This window comes from Trichosurus vulpecula, chromosome 7, assembly GCF_011100635.1.
Source record: "Trichosurus vulpecula isolate mTriVul1 chromosome 7, mTriVul1.pri, whole genome shotgun sequence".
Lineage (NCBI taxonomy): Eukaryota > Metazoa > Chordata > Mammalia > Diprotodontia > Phalangeridae > Trichosurus > Trichosurus vulpecula.
In genome coordinates, this window is record NC_050579.1 from 258,890,306 (window position 1) to 258,907,265 (window position 16,960).

Consider the following 16,960-nt stretch of genomic DNA (forward strand, 5'->3'; position numbering starts at 1 on the left):
TCTTAGCTGCTTCTGTACACATGGATCGGATGGTGGACTGGTCTTTCTATATTATATAGCCTTTCTTTCCACTGTTGCATGCTGTACAAAAAGTACAGTACTAGGAGGTCTCAGTCTCATCTGTATCTTCAGGGTACAGAATGCTGAGGTCCTTGAGGCCATCAGGGATTGTATTGTTTAGAAACTACAAACTTTAAGTGCTCCTAGGGGCATGAAGACTGATCTGGGGAGCACTTAGATCCTCTGATCCCTGGCAGGGGTGAGGAAGAGGAAAGAGAAAGGAAGGGGAAGGTGACTGGATCAGTCTGAGGTTGTGAGAGCATTGGCTTCCCAGCTCTGCCTGCTTCTTCCCCACCCACTGTGGTTGCGTGATTCTGGGTGTCATCTTTTGCAAACCTAGTCTGGATAAAGCTACTTACTGATTTCTTATTCACTGTTTTGGCACTGTTGATTTATCTTTTCTGTAGTGGATGTGAGAATTTTCTTTGGCTGCCCCTCATGCCTGGAATGCTCTCCATCCTCATCTCCACCTGCTGGCTTCCATGGCTTCCTTTAAGTCTCAACCAATATCCCATACTCTACAGGAAGCCATTCTCAACCCCTCTTAATTCTAGGCCCCTTCTATTAATTATTTCCTGTTTATCTCATATATAGCTTGTTTGCATAAATTTGTTTGTATGTTGTTTCCTTGGTTAGATTGTGAGATCCTTTGAGGACAGGGATTAACTTTTGCCTCAGTTTGTATCACCAGCACTTAGCACAGTGCTTGACACATAGTAAGTGATTCATGAATGTTTATTGATTGGCTGGATATAGTAGGTACTGGATGTTCTGATAACAAAGGATAACTAATAGCTCATGTCTTTCCCTACACTAACATCCTCATGCTGTCAGGAAAAAGTGAGACAAGTCTGTAGCACTTAGGGTGAAACTTGGAGGAGGTGTGGTGAACTTGGAGGAGGATATGGAAAAGAATTGCATGGGAGAAACATGGGTCGAAATCATTGGTAGAAGCATTCACATTGATAAGAAGACAGATCCATTGGAGTACTTGAGAGTGAAGGATGGTCTAAGGGAAGGAAAAATGATGTAATTCAGGTAATTGAGGCTGTATTTGGAGCCCATTCCACAGTGAATAGGGTTGTCGCCTAAGATCCTTTTACTGCTCACGAAGGGCATGCTACAGTTAATTCTTCTTAGAGCCATTCACCCACACTTAGTATACTTAGCTTCGTGGTCCAAGGAGACAGGAAGTGTTTTGGTAATTTGCTCGACCTTCTGAAAATATCCTACCTCCCAAAGGGTGGACTTTGTGTGACGTGGTGAGCAGGAAAGTGTGAAAGAGGTACACAGAAATCCAAGAGCTGAAGTATTTTATGGATTTAAACTGTCATTAAATTAGTTCCACTTCTTTGAAAGAAAGATCATAGGATTATAGGAAATGTTAGAGGTGATGTAATCTACATCCTTCATTATACAAATGATCAAACTGAGATTCAGACAGGTTACTAAATCACTTACCCAAGGTTACAAAGGTCATATGTAGTAGTACAACTAGGAATTGAAACCAGGTTGTCTAATTGTATTGAGATGATTGCCAGATTTAAATACTGGCTTAATTATAAGTCTTTTCTTGTTTGTTGCTCATGCACTAAAAATCATCTCAGGGATTCCACTTGATTCTGAGGTTGTTTTTTTTTCATTGTTGTAGTATGTTTGAAAGGTTCTTAGAAATGGGTGGATGCCCATCTAAGTCCTCAAGAGTCTTAATGGAAAGACTCTGAGATGGTATAAAGAATTCCCTTTGGAGCTGTGAAAGAACAGTATAATTTCCTTAATTTGGATATGTTGTTACTTTTAGTTTTTATTTAGTTAATACTTCAGTCATCTTGAGGAAAGTGTCTCTGATCAGTGAAATGATAAACCATGCTTCCAGAGTCCTGTTAGTGAACCATGCTTACCAACCTCTGGACGGAGGGGTAATGGACTGAAGATGAAAAATGAGAAATACATTTTTTGAAAAAGGCATAAATGATTTTTTAAGGAAATAGCAGAAGGCAGTTTTGAGACAATCATGTTAAATTTAATATGTAACTAAAAACTGTACATAAGTTCATGTTTTCATATGCAAATTTTAAGCATTAATTGATTTTCAGGGGTTATCACATCTATTATGTCTTTTTTTTAAACACCATTGTGGCTTTTAGCTAGATGGGAGCCCCAGTACTATACTGAGTCTTATACTTTAGCCTAAATACTGGGAAAAAATGATTCATTCTTTCACTTAATCTTTGCTGCCTTCCCAGACATGATGATGTTTTTTGTTTGGTTTTGGTTTTTTAGAGATAATGAAGAGCCTCTTGGCTGTGCTCAGTTCTTTATATACTTTAGTACTAGTATATGATTTTGGTCCTCTTTTTCTTTAGAACACAGTTTCTAAGTATGGCTCTCAGTTCCAAGGTAATTCACAACATGATGCCCTGGAATTTCTCCTCTGGCTTTTGGATCGTGTGCATGAGGACTTGGACGGTTCACCTCCTGGGCAGACATCTGAAAAGGTAAGCCACTACAATTAAGCAAGATTTGGGTATTATGGAATTTTAAAAAAAATGACCTTTGGACATTAACAGCATAGAGACCATGTGCCAACAACGTGTTAGCAGCTTTTGATTAGTTGTATTAATAGCAGGGAGTGGTGAATTGGAATACTCTAAAATTTATTTTTGACTTTGGCAGGCATTTTCTTTACTGCAGTTGGCAAAGTTTGAACTGGGAATTTGTAACGCTTGCTAAATAATAATAATGCATCACATTGTAAAGTTTAAGCCCTAAAGAAGCTCAGCCTTATTCATATTATTGAGTTTGGGAGCTTGTTTCCACAATCCAGTTAGCAGCTTCTGTGGGGGTGTAAGATCCACCAACAGCCAGCACCCGGAAAGCTGCTGCTAGCACGCTGCAAAAGCACAGGTTCTTTTGATCTGCTTAACTAAGGAAAGCTACGTTAAGGGGGTTGACAAGCTTACTTTAATTCAGCATACAAATACAGTTCACTTAGTTCAAGGGAAAAAGACCAGCATACTGAACTTCAGAACAAAATACAAATAAATTACAAACATCAACAGACAGACCTTGTCTGATTCAAATCCCAATACATAGTTACCAGAGTTTAACAAAGTCTCAGCATGCGGGTTTACGAGCTGGAGGGCTCCTTAGCTACAGCTGTCTGGAGTGTCTGCATCAGCACTATCATGAGTGAGAGCCTTGCACAAATGGCTCTGTCCTCTCTTCTTCTAGGGTTTCAGACATCATCAAACGTCACCTGAATGACCAGAACTTAGGCTGCTATGATTGGTTCTTGAGTTAGCCCCTCCCCTTAGGACCCTGGGAGGTTCACATCCACATAGGTTAGGTTAATAGGGGTTAGAGGCTGGGGCTTAGCACTTAGTAAGACTCAAGACTGCATGGCTCTGGGGTTAGCACCTCCCCTTAGCCAGCCCCACCTTGGGCCCCACCCCAGTCACCAATCCACACCCACATAGGTTCCACACCCAATAGGGGTTTGGGCCTGGGGCTTAGCACCTAGTAAGGCTCAATGAAATACACTGAATTACTCAAAGAAAAAAAAGGCCCTTTTCACAACTAGAATTTGTACACTTTTTGTAGATAACAGTGAAATATGGGCAAGAAGCTACCCTTGAATTCATGCTTCCACTCATCCTCCCCTAGCCACTTAATTCAGTCCACTTCTTACTATAGGTAGAAGGATGGATAGATAGAGCATTTACTAAGTATTCACTATGTGCCAAGAACTGTGTTAAGTGTAGGGGTACAAATACAAGCAAAGAAAGGCAATCCCCACCCAGAAGGAGCTTACAGTCCAAAGGGGAAAGATAACGCATAGCAAGGAGCCGGAAGGGAAGAGGAAGTTGAGGGGAGGGGCACTTGTAAGGGTCTAGGGGGTGAGTAGAAATGTCCAAAGACCCAAGAGTTGAGCCTGGAGAGAAATGGATATATATGGATGACCTGGACTGTGTGAACTTAACCAATTAGAGGAGGAACTCCAGGGGAGGAGGCATTTTTAAGGGTGAGAAGGCTCTTTGTGTGGAGGTAGAAAGTTTTGCTAGTCATAAGGCATTATAATAGTGGTGTAGGTCAATAAAGATAAAATAAAATGTACTTCTTGTCCTGCAAGAGCCCATATTTTACTGCAAGGGTACAACGTAATCACAGATAAGTAAATACAATATAATTTCAAGAAGAGAGAGTATGCTAATTACTAAGGGCATCAGGAAAGACTTTCTGTACAGGTAGCACCTGGCCTGAGCCTTAAAGGAAGTAAATGAGGAGAGACTGCATCCCACAGCAGCCAGCACAAAGGTATTGAGTCTTGGAGATATATGGAGGGAACTTAATGGGAGTAGGAAAAAATATAGTTAAAGCTAGAGCAAATAGGGACCAGAAATAACGACGCTAGTAGCTAGCATTTACTTAGCACTTTATAAATATGATCTCGTTTTATTCTTACAACTCTGGGAGGTAAGATTATTACAGATGGAGAAACTGAGGCAAACAGGTTAAGTCACTCGGCCAGGGTCACACAGCTAGTGAGTATCTGAGGCCAGGTCCAAGGCTCCATCCATTCTGCCACCTTGCTGACATTGAAGTGAATATGAGGAAGAGAAGAATTAGATTACATATAGGAAATTGTACGGCGCTTTTTAAGTAAGCTACTCCAAGACCACAAAAAATATCTTTTTTATGCCATTTTTTTTCGGTGCTTCTATATATTTGTGAGTCTTAGAAGTGGTCCACAAAGATTTATGAAGTATGTACTATGTGTCAGATACTGTACTAAGCACTAGGGATACCAAAAAGGGCGGTCTCTGATCACAGGGAGCTCACAGTCTAATGGGAGAGACGATGTACAAACAACTATGTACAAACAAGATACAGACAGGCTAAGTTGGAACTAATATAATCTCAAACGGAGGGCACTTAGATGAGGGAAGACTGGAAAAGGCTTTAAAAAATGTTTTTTCTTTATTTATTTTTCACTTAACAGTGTTCAGTTCCACAACCTTTTGAGTTTTAAATTTTCTCCCCTCCCTCCCTTTCCCCCTCCCCAAAATGGCGTGCAATCTGATACGTATATTGTTTGCTCTACATATACGTTCGTATTAAACGTATTTTCACGTTAGTCATGTTGTAAAGAGGAATTGTAACCAATGGAATGAACCATGAGAAAGAAGATGGAAAACAGAAAAGAGAGAGCAAATAGTATGCTTTGATCTGCGTTCAGACTCTGTAATTCTTTCTCTGGGTGTGGGTAGCATTTTCCATCATGAGCCTTTTGGAGTTGTCTTAGATCCTTGCATTGCTGAGAAGAGCCAAGTGTATCAAAGTTAGTCATCGCACAATGTGTCTGTAACTGTGTACTGTGTTCTGGTTCTGCTCCCCTCGCTCAACATCAGTTCACGTAAGTCTCTGTAGGTTTTTCTGAAGTCCACCTGCTCGTCATTTGTTTTGTTTTGGGGTTTTTTTTTTTTGGAGGGGGGAAGGCAGGGCGGTTGGGGTTAAGTGACTTGCTCAAGGTCACACAGCTAGTAAGTGTGTCAAGTGTCTGAGGCTGGATTCGAACTCAGGTCTTCCTGACTCCAGGGCCAGTGCTCTACTCAAGCCTTTTTTTTTTTTTTTGGAAGGAGGAAGGCAGGGAAATTGTGCTCATCATTTTTTATAGCACAACAGTATTCCTTACAGTACCCCAATTGATGAGCATCCCTTCAGTTTTTAGTTCTTTGCTACCACAAAGAGAGCTGCTGTAAGTGTTTTTGTACACGTAGGTCTTTTCCCCATTTTTGTCATCTGTTGGGGATATGTTATTGCTGGATCAGAGGGTGTGCACATTGTTACAGCCCTTTGGGCATATAGTTCCAAATTGCTCTCCGGAATAGTTGGATCAGTTCACAACTCCCCCAACAATGCATCTCCAACATTTATCATTTTCCTGTTTTGTCATGTTAGCCAGTCTGATGGGGGTAATGTGGTACCTAAGAGTTGTTTTGATTTGCATTTCTCTAGTCAGTAATGGTTTAGAGCATTTTTATATGACTATAGATGGCTTTAATTTCTTCCTTTGAAAACTGCCTGTTCATATCCTTTGACCATTTATCAACTGGGGAATGACTTGAATCCTTATAAATTTGACTCAGTTCTCTCTATATTTTAGAAATGAGACCTTTATCAGACACTGGTTGTAAAAATTCTTTCCCAGTTTTCTGCTTCCCTCCTAGTCTTGGTTACATTCTCATTGTTTGTGCAAAACCTTTTAATTTAATGTGAGAAAAATTATCCATTTTGCATTTCATAATATTCTCTTACTGTTGTTTGGTCACAAATTCTTCAGTTCCCCATAAATCTAACAGGTAAACTATTCCTTGCTCTCCTGATTTGGTTATAGTACCAGCCTTTATATACACAATTTAGTTGTGTACCCATTTGGACTTTATTTTGGTATATGGTGTAAGATGTTGGTCCATACCCAGTTTCTGCCATACTATTTTCCACTTTTGGGAAAGGCTTTTTAAAGAAGGTGGGACTTAGGAATAGCTACATGGCAGAGTGGATAGGACACCGGCCCTGGAGTCAAGAGGATCTGGGTTAAATATGACCTCAGACACTTAGTTGTTGTGTGGCCCTGGGCAAGCCACTTAACCCTGATTGCCTCCAAAAGAAGAAGAAGAAAGTGGGACTTTAGCTGGGACTGAAAGGAAGCCAGGAAATCCTAGAGGTGCTAATAGGGAAGGAGAGCATTCCAGACACGGGGGAGAGCCAGTGAAAATGCCTGGAATTGGGAGATGGTCATCATAATCTCTAAAGAATCAAAGTTGTGGATGATCCACAGAGCAGTAAAGAGATGTTTGACCTCCCTGTACAGTCTGCAGCATGTTTCTGATAATTATTTACATCGTGGCTGTCCAAAATGTGGCCTGCAGTGCGATTTATGTGGCTTACCTACAAGCATAGAAATTTACATAAATGCTTTAGTAAATGAATCTGAGCTACTGCAGATCTCTCACTAAAATGGAAAATCAAAATATATTGTCTATTGTTTCAATAAAAACCTAAGGTTGGACAGCCCTGAATTACATGGATGTAAGACATGGAATGGGGGAGTGGAAAGTTGGAGAGATCAAACTTGTGATTTCATTGTTATAGGGAATTCCTGGTGTGGAAATTCCCTCTACTAGCACAATTATTCCGTAATTTCTAGTCTTAGAGAGTCTTCTGAGGGGCACTGAGAAATTAGGTGTTTTTTTGAACCCAAGTCTAAATGATTCCAAGTCACTTCTCAATGAGAAGGAATATCATCCATAAAATATATGAAATAGCAAAGGATGTGTGCTAGGTAGGTAGTAAGAAAGAGTTGGGGAGGGGGCCATAGCCAAGATGGTAGAGAAAAGGTAGGTACTCACTTGAGCTCTCCCAAATTCCCCTCCAAACAACTTAAAATAATGCTTCAAGACAAATTCTGGAGCAGCAGAACCCACGGATGGAGGGAGTGAAACGATTTTCCAGCCCATGACAACTTAGAAGGTTGGCAGGAAAGGTCTGGCAAACCTGGGTGAGTATGGAGTAGAGTCCAGTGCACCCCAGGAAACTGGTTTAGCAGCAGCCATTGGAGCCAGTTAAATCAACAGTGGCTTCTGGAGCTCTCAGCCCATAGATGGTAAGGGTGTCAAACAACTGATCAGAAGGAGATTACAGGAGTTCTTGGCACTGGGTGCAAAACTATGTATTGCCCATATAGGGATCTGGATCACAGGCCTGAATTGCAGTGCCAGGGCAAGGAGGAGCACTAGCACACCAGAGCTTGCAGCTGTAGGGGAGTGGGGGCCCTGGTTACAGTTCTAGGGTGGGAAGAAAGAGTGTTTATAGCTGCTCACATACCAGAGCACAGGCCAGAATAGCAGTGACCACACCTGTCCTTAGATCGTTCCACCTTGGAAGAACTGAAAACTTACAGATAACCCCTCATGCCCCACTCCACCCCACACTGCCCCCCCCAACTAGCTCTGAGAGCAGCAGCAAGAAAGCCAAAGCTTCGAACAATGTCCCCTCCACCCAGGGAGCAGAGCCCCACTTTAAAATAGAGTTAAAAGTTGAGAAAAAGGCTGGAACAATGGGCACACAACAAAAAAGAACCATAGAAAGTTACTTGAGGCAGCTAGGTGGTTCAGTGAGTAGAGCAGGGGCCCTGGAGTCAGGAGGACCTGAGTTCAAATGCGGCTTCAGACACTTGACACGCTTACTGTGTGACCTTGGGCAAGTCACTTAACCCCAATTGCCCTGATGTCCCCTCTCAAAAAAAAAAAAAGTTACTATGGTGACAGGGAACATCAAAACACAAACTCAGAAGAAGACAACAAAGTCAAAACTGAGTACATCTAAAACCTCAAAGGAAAAAATGTGAATTGGTCTCAGGCCAAAAAAGTATTCCTAGAAGAGCTCAAAAAGGATTTTAAAAGTCAAGTAAAAGAGGTAGAGGAAAAATTGGGAAAAGAAATGAGAATGATGCAAGAAAATCATGAAAAAAGAGTCAACAGCTTGGTAAAGAAGGCACCAAAAATACTGAAGAAAATAACACCTTAAAAAACATACTGAGCCAAATGGCTTCACCAGACTGCCTAAAGGGTCCACCACACAAAAAAGGTGAAGAGCCCTTGCCTCAAATTTTTAAAATTTTGTGGCTACGTATGCGTCCTGTGAAATTTTAAATTTCTAACCATTTTGCCCCAGAAAGTTTTTTAATGGGTTGTAATTTGTACAAGAGAATATGTGACTGATATCTCCCTCAATTAATATCATTATTTTCCTTGAAATGAAGTACTATTGACCTAGTCAGGTTCTGTCCTTGGAGTTACTTTCTATCTATCTTGGTGCATAATGTCTTATGTAATCTTTGATTATAATCTATGACATACTTTTGTAGAGAATAGTCTGTTTTAGGGGGAATATATACTGGCTTTTGAGACCGTTCCTGAACATTAATTTTGTATTCCACAAGTTGATTTCCCTAGACAAGTAACTCCCTTGCTATGTACAGTTATTTCTTTGGTCTATTCAAACAGCATTGAATGTAAACTGTATTCAAGACACTTTGCTAGGGACTCATTTGATCATCACAACAACTTGGAGAGGCAGATGGCGGAAGTATTATCTTCATCCTATAAATGAGGAAGCTGATGCCATGAATAACATCAGTTTCTTCGTTTCAGCTTCCTCGTAGCTAGTTATTAATCACCTTTTAAGTGGTCTTCTCTTGACTCTTGTTCTTGTTGACCTCTCTGCAGCTTTTGGCACTGTTGATCATTCTCTCCAGCCTGATACTTTCTTCTCTCTAAGTTTTTGGGTACAGTTTTCTCCTGGTTCTGTTCCTAGCTATCTGACCACATCTCTGAATCCTTGGCTGGATAGTCATGCAGACTGCACTCTGTAACCCTAGGTGTGCCTGAGGGTTCTTTCTTGGGCCTTCTCCTCTTCTCCCTTTAGACTACTCCCCTTGATGATCTCATCAGCTTATGTGGGTTTAAGTAATATCACAATGTTGATAATTCTCAAATCTACTTTTCCCATCTCAGTCTCTCTGCCGACTGCCCATCTCACATCTCTAACTGCCTCTCAGGCAGAACTGGGTGTGTATTAGACATCTTAAACTAAACATGTCCAAAATGGAACTCATTATCTTTCCCTCACATCCTTCCTCCTCCCTTCCCTCCCCCCTTTCCTATTACTGTAGAGTGTAACACCATCCTGCCAGGCCCTTGGGTCCACAACCTAGGAATCATCCCAGGCTCTTCACTGTGTCTTACCCCCATAGCCAAGCTATTGCCAAGGCCTATCGATTTCACCTTTGCAACATCTCTTGAATATTTGAATCTTCTTCTGTCCTTTGACTCTGCTACCATTCTAGTGTGGACCCTCATCACTTCACACATGGTCTATTGTAATAGCCTGCTGATGGGTCTGTCTGCCTCACGCCTCTCCCCAGTCCAATCCATCCTTCATTCAGTTATTAAAATGATTCTGAATCTCAGGTCCAGTCTTGTTAACTCTACTCAGTAAGCTCTACAGGCTCCCTCTTGCCCCTGGAATCAAATACAAATATGCCCTGTTTGACATTCAAAGCCCTTCACAATCTACCTCCCATCTACCTTTTCAGTCTTCTTAGATGTTACTCCTCAACACATACTCTTTGGTCCAGTCACACTGGCCTCCTTTACTGTTCTATGAATAAGACGCTCCCTCTCTTGGCTCTGGGCTATTCCCGGACTGTCCCCCATGCCTGGAATACTGTTTCAACAATCCAGCTAGCAGCTGTTGTGGGGGTGAAAGACCAACACAAGCCCAACAACAAGCATGTTACCAGCACACTTCAAAAGCACAGGTTCTTTTGATCTGCTTTAGTAAGGAAAGCAATGTTAAGGGGTTGACAAGCTTACTTTAATTCAGCATACAAATATCATTCACTTAGTTCAGAGGAAAAAACCAGCACCCTGAACTTCAGAGCAAAATACAAATAAAGTACAAACATCAGCAGACAGACCTTGTCTGATTCAAATCCCAATGCATAGTTACCAGAGTTTAACAAAGTCCCAGCATATGGGTTTACAAGCTGGAGGGCTCTTAGCTACAGCTGCCCGGAGTCTCCGCATCATCTCGCACCACCAAGAGTGAGAGCCCTGCGCAAATGGCTCTGTCTTCTCTTATTAAAGCATTTCAGATGTCATCAAACATCATCTGAATGACCAGAACTTGATTGGCTCCTATGATTGGCTCTTAAGTTAGCACCTCCCCTTAGGGTCCTGGGATGTTCACGCCCACATAGGTTTAGCACCTAATAGGGGTTAGAGCCTGAGGCTTAGCACTTGGTAAGACTCAATGAAATACACTGAATCAAATGAAACAAAAGCCAAACTCTTCAAGGGCACTTGGTTGAACTAAGTGCTAAGAGCCGGTTTTGCTTACCAATGCTGTCATCAACTCTGCCTACTCACCTCTCTGGCTTCTACTCCCCCGCTTTTAAGTGCCAAGTAAAATCCCATCTTTTACTAGAAGCCTTTCTCAGTGCATCTTAATTCTAGTGCCTTCCCTCTTAATTATTTCCTATATATCTTGTATATAGCTTGCTTTGTATATCTTTGTTTGCATGTTGTCTCCCCCTTTACATTGTAAGCTCCTTGAGAGAAGGAACTGTTCCACCTTTTTTTGTATGCCTCGAGCTTAGTGCTGTGCCTGGCACATAGTGGATATTTAATAAATGTTTAATGATTGATTGGCAAAGCCAAATGAAAGTTCATGTTAAATGAAAAATAGTTCAGTCATGAGGTATAACTATAATAGCACACATTTTAACAGTGCTTAAAGGTTTGTAAAGTGCTTCATTTTCTCACTTGGTATGCCTCTACTAAAGTTACATATTCACTGTTCACTGAACAGTGGAGAAATCTCTGAGTTATTGAAGGGTATGCTCAAAAGGGAAAACTTGGGTAGATCCTAGCAAATTGAAATGCATTTGTTGTATCAGACTGTGTGTTTCTTATCAAAATTTTAGTCTACATAAATTTGGTCAAGAGGTGATAAAATTTTGAGGGGCTAATGTGGAGAAGTTCTGATCTGCTTTGCTGGAGATCATGCATCTTTTCTATTTTCTTCAGATCCATTTTATTCCCACTTCTAGGTATAGATTTTAATGAGGCTGGATCTTGAGCTTTCACTTGAGGCTAGACCCAACCAGCCTTTGAGAATGATGGTGTCAATTTGGGGCCAGTTCAGGACACGTTTTGATTTTGTAATTGTTTTTGTAAAATAATGCATTTCCAAATATTACATTCTCATACAAATACAAATATAATTTTTTTAAAAATATGAAACTAAATAAAAATAAACTCTTATCATACCTATGGGCAGAGAAATTAGGTAATAGTCTTGTTTCTGATCTTGTTATCCTCACCAAAATTGTAGGAATCCTCTTGTCCCTACTCTCCAAGGACTGTGGCTCTAAATTTGGTCTGTGGGCAGTAGAAAAAGGGGAGAGAAATCACCCATTGTGTTTGAGAGTAGAGTAGGAGCTTCCTTAATCTTCTCACAAATTACTGAAAAGGGGATTGGGCTCACTTTTTATACTATTTACTTTGGATATGATAGTTTTCTGCTTATTATTTTCATGTACAGTTATGACAATTATAGCCATTATGGATTTTTTTTTAGTTTTGTTTCATTTTTGTATAAGCTCGTAACACTGTTTCTGCATTCATCATGTTGCCTATTTCTTATAGCACAGTAGTATTCCTTTATGTTTGATATATAAAATGTTCGAGAGACATAGTTTCTGAGTAATTAATCTTTTTTATTAATTATGCTAACAAGTAATTAATAAAAGGATGATTATTTGGCTGTCTCTCATAAACCAAAGAACCCACTCAACATTTATATGCCCTTGGAGAGTGGGTGTTCTTGATTGTGGAAATCAGTTCTGATTAGTTAATAAGTGATAAAAGAATGAATATTATAATGAGAGGTGGGCTTATTTTAATGAGGGTCTAGGGGACATGCCTCTGATCACTCAGTCTTGGTCAAAGAGACTTATCTATAGCCAAACCAAAGGAAAAGGGGAATCCACTTCTACCCAGACCTGTCTGACTAAAGAATCCACCAAGTCACCTAAACTAGAATTTCTTTACCTTTTGGTCAGAACTAAGTTTTCCATGTCATCATCAGCCCTGGAATTCAAAGGCTGCCTCGGGGCAGCTAGCTGACAATTTCCTTGCCTTCTGCCTGCAAAAAAAAAAAAAAAAAAACCCACAACAAAGGCTGCCTGAATAATCTACAGGGCTGATTTCTGAATGATGACATAGAAAAAGGGAAAAACCTTAGTCCCAATTCATTAATTGGTATTAATGTAAGAGAGAAACAATTATTTTTCTCAATATTCATGCACCAGAATTTGTTTAGCCATTTTTCATTTGATGGGCATCTACTTTATTTCCAATTCTTTGCTATCATGGAAAAAATGATGCTATAAATGTCTTAGTGTTTATGGAACCTTTCTTTTTTTGTTATTGGTCTCTTTGACATATATTCCTGGCATTGGATTCTCTGGGTCAAATGAGTATGGGCATTTTAGTTAATTTATTTGCATAATTCAGAATGCTTTCCAGTTGTACCAGTTCAGAGCTTCACCAACAATACAATCCCTACAAAATTATTTCCTCCTTTTGTCATCTTTTCCAATTATCTGGGCATGTGGTGAACTTAGAATTTTTGTGATTTGCATTTCTCTTAGTGATTTGGAGCATTCTTTCATATAGTTGTTAATAGTTTGCAGTTTCTTCTTTTGAAAATTATGTCCTTTAAACACTTAACTGTGGGGGAATGGTTATCTATTCCATCTTTTATAAATGTCTCTATCTCTTGTTTGAAAAATTGACATTCTAGTCCATAGCTGTGAAAGTTAGAGGGTCTGCTTTTCTTCTGTTATGGCCTATAATATTCAGGTCATATGTCCCTTTCAAATTTATTATAGACTATTAGTGTAAGATGTTCTAATCTTAATTTCTTCCATACTGCTTTCTATTTTCCCCAGAAGTTATCAAGTGGCTTTCATAGGTAATTTACATTTTCAAGTTCATTGAACCTCTGGGCTATTGAGTTCAGTTGTTTCTGATTCTTCCTTGTCTAGTCTGTTCCACTTATCTGCTTTGCTTTTCTTTGAACAAGTACTATGTTGTTTTGATGACTGCTGATTTATGTTATAGTTTGAGGTCTTGAAATGCTATTACCCCTTAATTACTACTTTTCCCCTTATTTCCTGTGTTATTTCTGGATGTTTTGTTCATCCAAATGAATTGTTATTTTTTTCTAGTTCTGTAAAATATCTATAAATTAACTTTGGTAGTATTATGATTTTTATTATATTGACATGGCCCCACCATTAGCACTGAATATTCGTTAATAATTTATTCTTTCTTTGGTAGTTGAATCTATTGTGTGTGCTTTGGTAGATTGACTCACATACTGTAGTTAGTTTAAATGGAATTATCCTTGCCTGCTGGATTTTTTTCTCTTATGTAGAAATTCTGTTGATTTTGCAGATTTATTTTATAGCCTGTAATTTTACTGGATCTGTTCATCATTTTGATTAATTTCTTTGATGATTCTCCATGATTGTTTAAGCAAACCATTGCAATAAGATAAACATTTGTGATGGGGAAGAGACTTTGGCTTAGATTTCTTGCCATGATCATGATAAGAAGAGGACACTGCCTTGGTCTTTTATTTTGAACTTCCCTACATCATTCCTAGAAGCTTAAAGATCATTATCACCTGCAAAGTCAAGGTTAACAAGCTTCAGTATTGATGAAATAGCAGTTGACCTTTTCTCTCCCCTTCTGTTACTTGTTTCTAGGTGTGTATGTATTATCTTCCCTGCTTGTTTCCTGTAAAATTCCACTTTTCTATGCTACTTAGGGATTTGCATTCCATGTAAGGTTGCGGAAACTAATGATCAGGGCTCACTGACTTCTAATTTTTCTATGTAGCCTATGCTCTGAACATAATAATAAAACTGCAGTTAACATCTCTGCATCAGAGATTCACTGATTGACAACAGTACCTAATCAGTGAACCCTTGGAAAAGTTTTGTCTAACTATCATCATGTCATCGGTAAATAGATATAGTTTTGTCTCTTTGCCTATCTGTATATCTTTAATTTCTTTCTCTTGTTTTACTGTTATTGCTAGCATTTTTAGAAATATAATTAAAAAAGCAAGGAATAAAGGACATATTTATTGGGAAAGCTTCTAGTATTTCTCTAACGTATATCATGCTTGCTTTTCGTTTTAGATAGATACTTTCTATTATATTAATTATGTTGATCATTTTCCTAATGTTAAACTATCCTTGCATCTCTCGTATAAGTCCAAGTTGATCATAAGAAATGATTTAAAAATAAATTATTTTGATCTTTTATCAGAATTTTATTTTAGAATTTTGAAATAATACTTATTAATTAAAGTTGTTTCCTAGTTCTCACTCTTTATCTTTCCATGGTTTAGGTATTATAATTCTTTTTGTTTCATAAAAGGTGTTTAGCAGAGGCCTTTCTCAATTTTTGAGAATAATTTGTGTATTATAGATATTGATTCTTCTCTAAAAGTCTGATCAAGTTCTCTTGTAAATCCACCTAGACCATGAAAATTTTTTCCTTTGGAAATTCCATTACAGAGAGTTCTATTTCCTTTTTTAAAATTGACTATTTAATATCTATTTGGTTTTCTGCTAGCTTAGCTATTTTATATGTCTATAGGTAATTATTTATCTTTTCAGTTTTGTTGGCACAAAACTGGACATAGATTCTGACACTTAATATCTTACTGGTTTTGGTGTGATTTTACCTTGTTTCTTTTTGTCATTTTATTTTCTGCCATCTTTTTAATCAGGTTGGCTAAAAAAGTTAACAATTTTGTTTGTCTTTTTAAAGAATAAGCTTTTAGTTTTATGAGTTCTTTTTGGTTTCTAAATGATCTTTCTCCTCTAATTTTAAAGATTTCCTCATCTGTGCTTATTTTGAGTTGTTTATTTATTGGCTTCCTAATTTTTTAAGTGCCTATTATTATGTCTTTCAAACAGTTGTTGTTTCTGTGGTTCTTTGACCTGTTGAGGGCTTGGGGGATGAAGTCCAGGAACCCCAAGACTGGAGTTCCCAGACAGAGTAGTTGAGGGGGAGTACCCCTCAAGGACCCAAGTACTGGAGAGGGTCAGGGCTGTCTGGAATGAATTCGCAGACTCAAGCATTCTTTAAGTCAAGGTGGCAAAGATGTATTATTACTCTTTCAGCAGGCAAGAGTTCTTAGGAAACCTGCAACCTTACAGGGGTGCAGGTAAAGTTTATATAGGATATTTGATGGTGAAACCTGCCAGATATGTTAATTAGTTGTTTTGGTGTGGGATTAGGGAGTGGTTAAGGGGTGGTCATTTCTTAAAGGAACATGCACTTTTTGTATCTACTGCACAGGTATCTTAGCCAGAGTTCACTGGGAAATAGCCCAAGGTGGAGCTACATGGAGGTGTGTTTTTAGGCCTGAACCATCACTAAGTCAACTAACGGTCAGGGCTGACTGGAAATATCCAGGCTGTTTCCATCAATGTCTTGTTAGATAGGATAAATGTAAGGGAGTATACATGTGTCTAGGTCTAGCATGCACATGATAGGTCACTGAGTAGTAAAAATCTCTACGACCCAGTACACAGACAGTTCAGCACATATACAACTGGTCAAACTAATAAATTCTATAGGTGCAGCTGTCCACCGTATCAGGAAGAGAGACAAGTATTTTGCTAGGGTATACTGTTGCTAGAGAGAAACTGCTTGGGACAGTGTTTTGAGGCTAGGGAGAGATGTGATTTTGGAACTGGGGTCCAAGCACAGGCACCCAAGCACCCCATCAGACCCACTCGTTATACAGGATTTCCACACTAAGTCTCCATGTACATCTAATGTCTTTTGTTTGTGTTCCCTGAGTTTGAGTTCCCTGATTAGTCTCTTTATTGTATTAGGGTCTGTAAAGGACATGTTTTATATTTCTACTTTTCCTCACAAATTCTCTGTGCTCTAATACATGGTGTATTTTTTTTAATGCTGTGTATTGATGTATATTCTCTAGTACTCTCTATTTTCCAGTAGTTTGTTTATCTTTCTGGTTTGTTGTTGTATTATATAATATTTATCTCCATATCTTTTTCCAATTCAAGTCAACAAGCATTTATTAAGTGCTTATTATGTGCCAGACACTGTGTTAAGTGCTGGCAAATAGAAGCAAAAAGAAAGAGCTCCTGACCTAAAGGAGATTGCATTTTAATTGATGAACATAGCACACAAATGAAAACTGAAAAGTCTTTAGG

At 39.0% G+C, this 16,960-nt stretch overlaps 1 protein-coding gene across 1 annotated transcript in view; it reads left to right on the plus strand.

Annotated features, from left to right (window-relative positions):
* USP43 (ubiquitin specific peptidase 43) overlaps positions 1–16,960 on the plus strand; it is a 116,888-nt gene that overhangs the window by 18,437 nt on the left and 81,491 nt on the right. Inside the window, exon 2 of the mRNA XM_036766591.1 lies at positions 2,427–2,558. Within this exon, the coding sequence (XP_036622486.1) occupies positions 2,427–2,558 (132 nt within the window). The remainder of the gene's footprint in view (positions 1–2,426; positions 2,559–16,960) is intronic.